This window comes from Orycteropus afer, unplaced genomic scaffold (assembly GCF_000298275.1).
Source record: "Orycteropus afer afer isolate SDZICR_OR568_19922 unplaced genomic scaffold, OryAfe1.0 scaffold01004, whole genome shotgun sequence".
Classification (NCBI taxonomy): domain Eukaryota; kingdom Metazoa; phylum Chordata; class Mammalia; order Tubulidentata; family Orycteropodidae; genus Orycteropus; species Orycteropus afer.
The window spans coordinates 330,594-336,593 of record NW_006922591.1 but is presented as its reverse complement, the minus strand read 5'-3'; the positions used below and the strand labels follow the sequence as shown (position 1 = coordinate 336,593).

General features: G+C 54.1%; 1 protein-coding gene across 1 annotated transcript in view; it reads left to right on the top strand.

Annotated features, from left to right (window-relative positions):
* The first annotated feature begins 1,820 nt into the window (after positions 1 to 1,820).
* The window catches only part of ZNF777 (zinc finger protein 777), a 29,824-nt gene continuing 25,644 nt past the window's right edge, over positions 1,821 to 6,000 (top strand). The window contains exons 1-2 of the mRNA XM_042783387.1: positions 1,821 to 2,663; positions 4,348 to 4,474. Coding sequence (XP_042639321.1) covers positions 1,821 to 2,663; positions 4,348 to 4,474 — 970 coding nt within the window. The remainder of the gene's footprint in view (positions 2,664 to 4,347; positions 4,475 to 6,000) is intronic.

Below are 6,000 nucleotides of genomic sequence, written 5' to 3'. Positions count from 1 at the left end.
CGTTAGAGATGCTGAATGACAGCTCTCAGCCAGCGCATTAGTTCTCACACTAAGTTAGGGCAGAGCTGTTGGGTCAGACTGGGAAAACTTTTCGCCTGCAGAGCTCCTGAAACTCCAGCCCTCGGCATTAAAGTGTGCTGCCATCTTAGTTAAATGGCCCAACACATGAATGAATGAATGAATATATCAAGTAGGTTTAGATGACTGCTGTGGATGGCTACAGAACTTCACTATTTGCTCAAATGGCCTTTCTTTGTCATTCACTAGCAGCACTTATCTGGCTTGTGCTAGGTGCCAGACCGGACACCAGGGATGCACTAGTTTTCAAATGGACACGAGGGGATTTTCACTTACTTTAAAGGTCAGTCGTTATGTGAGGTGTAGTGATCGGCACGCATTCCCTGAGGAGGAGGGGCAGCCATGGGCAAAAGGCGTTGTGGGAACTTCAGCCCAGTTTCAGTGAAGACACTGGCTGTCTGGACAGGTGAACACAGACCTAGCCGCTCCCAGACCTCGGCTTCACTGCCTGATGGCCCAAGAGCTCTGAACATGCACGTGTCAGGTGCGGAGCAGGAGAGTGCGAGGCACTGAGTCTCCAGAGGGAGTCGAGTCTTCAGTTTGCTTCTAGTCTCCAGAGTCTCGAGACCATTAGCAACACTGGCCTCGCTGAGCTCTGCTCGATCCCCGCCCTTTCCCGCGCCTCGCGGGGGAGCAGGGCCACCAAGCCCGCATCCTGCAGCAGCCCACCTCCCAGGCAGGGCTGAATCGTCAGGGCCTCGCCTGTCTGGTGTCTCTCTCCTCTGTCTGCCTGTCCCAGAGGTCAGTGTGTAGGCCGAGAAGCCCATTCAGCTCACAGTGGGAGCTGGGGACCTATAAAGGCTGAGAACTGAATTGATAAGTCAATAGTTCATCCTATCAGAGTGAGGGTCGGTGAAATGTAAATCGACGGTTTTGTGTCCTTATTGGACAGTGAAGGAAAGGGCGTGCGGCGTGCCCAGGCGGAGGCTGGATGTCAAGTCCGCCATTGAGTCCCTGTAAGCCTGTGGCAGCGCCGGGCAGCCAGTGACCATTTCTGCCTTGCTGGAGTCTTGTGAAAATTACAGAACTTGGCATTGACAGCCTCAGTGATTCGTGCTTCTTTATTTCTTGCTTAACCCACACAACTCAGTGAATTGTAAGTGTGTAGGTGTCATCGTCCTTTTCTGCAGGAGGATGCTGAGCGGGGGGTTGCCTTGGCTTGGGGTGACACAGGTAGGCCGAGGGACAGACAGGGCCCAAGTCCAGCACCCTCCCCCTCTCCCAGGCGATACTCATAGGAAGAGACCTGTGAAGACATGCTGTGGGAAAGAAGATGGCTCAGTAAAAAGTAGAAGCAGTGTCCAGGCCCCAAACCCACAGCCGCCGAGTCGGGTTCCGACTCATAGCGACCCCACGGGACGGAGTAGAACGGCCCCATAGGGCTTCTGGGGCTGTCGTCTTTCTGGAAGCTGACTGCCCCATCCTTCTTCCAGGGAGTGGCTGGTAGGTTCAAGCCACCAATCCTTCAGTTAACGGGCAAGCGCTTAATCAGCATGTCACTGGGGCTCCTAGCAGGCGGGTAACCATCATCGTATTTGGTGTTCATGGTAGTTTGTCACTTACTCTGAGTCTGTGCTGGAGCCTGAAGGAGAGAGTCCTGGCCAGACCCTGTTGTGCTGCTGTGGGGCCGAGGCCCTCCGAACGGGGAACTTACCTTTGCCACGAGCTCTGCCAGCTGCAGACTACGACCTTCAGCCCTGTGTTTTCCTTTCCTTCTTTGCAAACAGGGCCAGCAGCTGGACATGGAGGCCCGGCACTCGTCCCCCGTGTCCTTCCCCAGTGCTCCTCAAGAAGACAGCCTGCGTCGAGCCCCTGCTGGACTCCCCCGGGAAGCTCTGTTCCAGGCCCGGGTCCTCCCCCCAAAAGAGACTCCCTCCTCGTTTCCCACCATTCCCCGGCAGGGCTCTCTGCCCCCGACTCTCAGTGCCCCCAAGCAAGAGACTTCTGGCCAGATGCCGCCCGTGCTCCAGAAGGGACCTTCTCTCCTGTACCCCGCTGCTGCTGAGCGAGAGCCTCGCCTCCAGGGCCCCCCGGCTTCCCAGGAAGAGACCCACTACCCAGCTCCCCCTGCAGCTGGGCCGCAGCTATCACCCGTCTCCCGCTCTGCCCGCCACCAGGAAGCCCCGCTCCACTCCCCGGAACTTCCTGAGAAAGACCCCCTGACCCTCTCTCCCACCGTTCCAGACACCGACCTGGACCCCCTGCTTCAGAGCCCAGTTTCCCAGAAGGCCGCCCCTTCCCAGCTCTCTGCCGCCCAGAAGGAGATGCCCCTGCCAACCGCGGAGATCACCCGCCTGGCCGTGTGGGCCGCAGTGCAAGCCGTGGAGAGGAAGTTGGAGGCCCAGGCCACGAGGTTACTGACCCTGGAGGGCCGCACGGGGACAAACGAGAAAAAGATCGCAGACTGTGAGAAGACGGCCGTGGAGTTTGCCAACCATCTAGAGAGCAAGTGGGTCGTGCTGGGGACGCTGCTGCAGGAGTACGGGCTGCTGCAGCGGCGCCTGGAGAACATGGAGAACCTGCTGAAGAATAGGAACTTCTGGATCCTGCGGCTGCCCCCGGGCAGCAACGGCGAGGTGCCCAAGGTCAGCCTGCTTGACCAGGCTTCCCGAGGAAGTGGGCGGAAGGGAGTGTCTGCTTTAGGGACGTAGCTTAGTGGGAAAGGGCAGGGATGGTGGAGAAGAGAAGAAACCAGAGTAAACTCTAGGTGCCCCGAGGCCAGGAAGACCATCGGAGGACTCTGCCACTGACGAGGTTAGCAGAACAGAGTCGAGGCCCCACAGCCAGGCTGTCAGTGTAGAAAAGCAGAGCCCCGACACTGCGAGGGGGTCACAGAGTGCTGAGTGGCATTTACGGGCTATTGCCGAGGCGGAGACTGTGCGGGTGAGATGTCACAGGGCTGGGTCCTGCCCAGTATTTGACAAGCTGACTCACATGCCATGTTCATGCTGGTGACATGTGGCCACGAGAGGTAGCCTGCAGGCCTACAGAATGGTGGGTGTACATAGGAGCTTCCAGAAGATTCTGCAACAGCTTCATAGGGACTGGTTCTCTCACTTGTTTTGGGCTGCTGGTTTCCCTTTTTGCAGCCCTACTTAAGGAGAAAACTTTTACATCTGGAGCTGAGAAACAGAGCCTGTGTTCCCACGCCAGTGCTTCTCAAGTTTTATCGTGCAGATGACGGCCCTGGGGAGCTTACTAAACGCAGAGTGGGATCTTGCAGGTCTAGGGTGGGGCCCACACCCCTGCACATCCCTGCTGTGCACCTAAGTTTCTTTTCTTGGTGGTGGCCATTCTGCCGGTTGCAGACACACTTCCAAGCAGATGACCTGTGCCAGGAGCAGGATCAGATGAAGTGAGTCCCTCATCTGGAGCCAGGACCATGGCCAAGCCCAGGCAGATTTCTAGAGGGGTCCTAAGTGAGCAGGGGAGAGGATTAGCACAAGGTGGTCCCTATGAGGCAGAGGATAAAGATGTCCCAGATGTCCCACTTCTCCGTCATCTCTCACACCACCACCTCCTCCTCCCCTCAGTACTCTCCCTCCTGCTGCTGGGTTCAGTAATTTACTGCAAGGTCTTACAGAACCCAGGCACTGTACTTACAGCTAAGTGGTTTACTAGGAAAGTAACAGGGTACAACTCAGGATCAGAATCAACTCGGAAGTAGCAGGAACAACTCAACGCAGCTCCTCTGTCAGGATAGCTGCTTCTTGCCTCTGCCGCTGGGCCCGGCCGGAAGCCTTCTCGGGCAGGTGTTACAACTCCAGCCATAGGGTTGGTGAGCCCCACTGCAGCTGTCTGGCTTCACCATCTTTGCTGCTGCTGTGCTGCTGTGTCTTCCTGTCTTCCATGTTTCAGCTTCTCTCTCCCCATAGCTCCTTTTAAGGGGATGGCAAAATGGACCAATCCCCTTGTAGGGGTCCATACACCTTATTTGCATGGCCCCACCCCCACAAGGATACCATACTTTGTTTACATTACTAGCAGGCTGTCCAATCCCCCTGGTGGGTCACAAGCACTCATCTGCATAGCCCACACAGTCATTGGTGGGAGTTGCAAAGGCTTGGGCTGGAAGGGTATGTAAGCAATTTGCCACACTGCAGTGAGACCTCAGCAGCGGGCCTTTGGGCTTTTCCCACTCCCGTCCCAAGGAAGAGGTGCTTGAGCAGGGCCAGGTGCTCAAGCCACTCTTTGTCTTGGAGCTGGCAGCCGCGGGGCCTGTGACTGCCTCCCAGATGGTCAGCGCCCAGCTCGTGTCTGTGGTTTCAGGTTCCTGTCACGTTCGATGACGTCGCCGTCCACTTCTCGGAGCAGGAGTGGGGAAACCTGTCCGAGTGGCAGAAGGAGCTCTACAGGAACGTCATGAGGGGCAACTATGAGTCTCTGGTCTCCATGGGTAAGGAGACGCCTTCGCTCGCCACGGTGCCATTCACGGCAGTTTAGGGTAATGCGGAACTTTGGGCATTCAGAGCTCTAGTAGTCCCAGTAGTAGAACACAAGAGAAACTGAACCCTTTAGAGAACATGAGTTAAAATAGACACACTCAGCGCCCACGCACACCAGGGCCGTGCAGAGCAGAGCAGCTTGTAAACCGAGCCACACTCTGGAGGAGCAAGGGCCCAAAACCCCAGAGGTGGTAGCTTCTCGCCTGTGTGTTACTGTCGTTCACCTGTGGGCCTTATTTTTCAAAATTTTGTTTTCCCAGCAAACGTTTTGATTAAGGAAGGAAGAATGGGAGAACACAGGTGCACTGCCTACCTACTGTGCACCGGGAGCACCACATTACGTGATGCTCAGTTGGCCAACCACCGTCGATCATTGAGGTCTTCTCTTCCCTAGCTCTTGTCCCCATCATGCAGACGAGAAACTGTGACCAGGAGGCTGACTGTTGGCCCCGCCACCAGGTCACCGTTTCACTGAGGTCTGTCTTACCCCAACTTCTGTGGGTTCTCCTCCTGTGGTACCTTGTGATTTTCATTAAGGGTATTTAAGGATGAAAACCTGGACAAATGGAGTTTAGTCTTATGTGTGTCCATTTCTCAGTCATGGGGCGCTCTGAGTACAGAACAGAAGTTAAACAGCATGGATGTTTTGCTGCTCAGAAAGTTGGATTCTTGCTAGACTTTGCTAACTGTATACATACACACCTCTCCACAGGATGACTTTGTTCCTTTTTTAAATTCACTTTCCTTTTTGTATTAATTATAAACACACACGTACTTGTAAAAAGTCAACAATTTAAGTCAGCACTGCGCTTTGGCCTCTGTCCCTCCTCATCTTTTCACACACATGCAGCCCTAATTCAAAGCATGCCCGTAGTTCGCAGCTTACAGAAATGGGCTCATTCACTCGTTTTACTTAGCAGTGTGTCACAGACAGCTTTTCATGTCAGTACACATGCCTCCAACTACAGACCATGCGTGTCCCAGGTGAACCAGCCAACACAAGCTCTGTTTTTGGGGAGTGGGAGGCTACTGTCTCTCTCAAGGTGTTGTGACAGACCTCTCTGTCTGCACTCACAGGAGAGGACAGTTCCAGGAAGGGGAGTTGCCAAATCACAGAGGACACACATTTACAGTTTGACAGCTGTTGGCATATTGTCCTCGCAAAGGTGGAACCAGTTTCTGTAGATACCACAGTGTGGGAGAATCCCTGTTTCCCTATCTCCTGGTCCAAAGTGATGCTTTGTTATTTCAAATACTTATCTTTTTCATGGGTGAAAAATTGACACCTCATTTTAAACTATTTCTTTGATGACCAATTTGTCTATCCTTTCCTACATTTACTGGCCATTTGTATTTCTGTGAATTGCCCATTCATATCTTTGCTTTCTCTGCTTATTTTTTACATACGGTAGAATCTGCTTGTATATAACCATGACTGTCGACCCTTTGTGTGTGTGTGTGTGTGTGTGTGTACAGA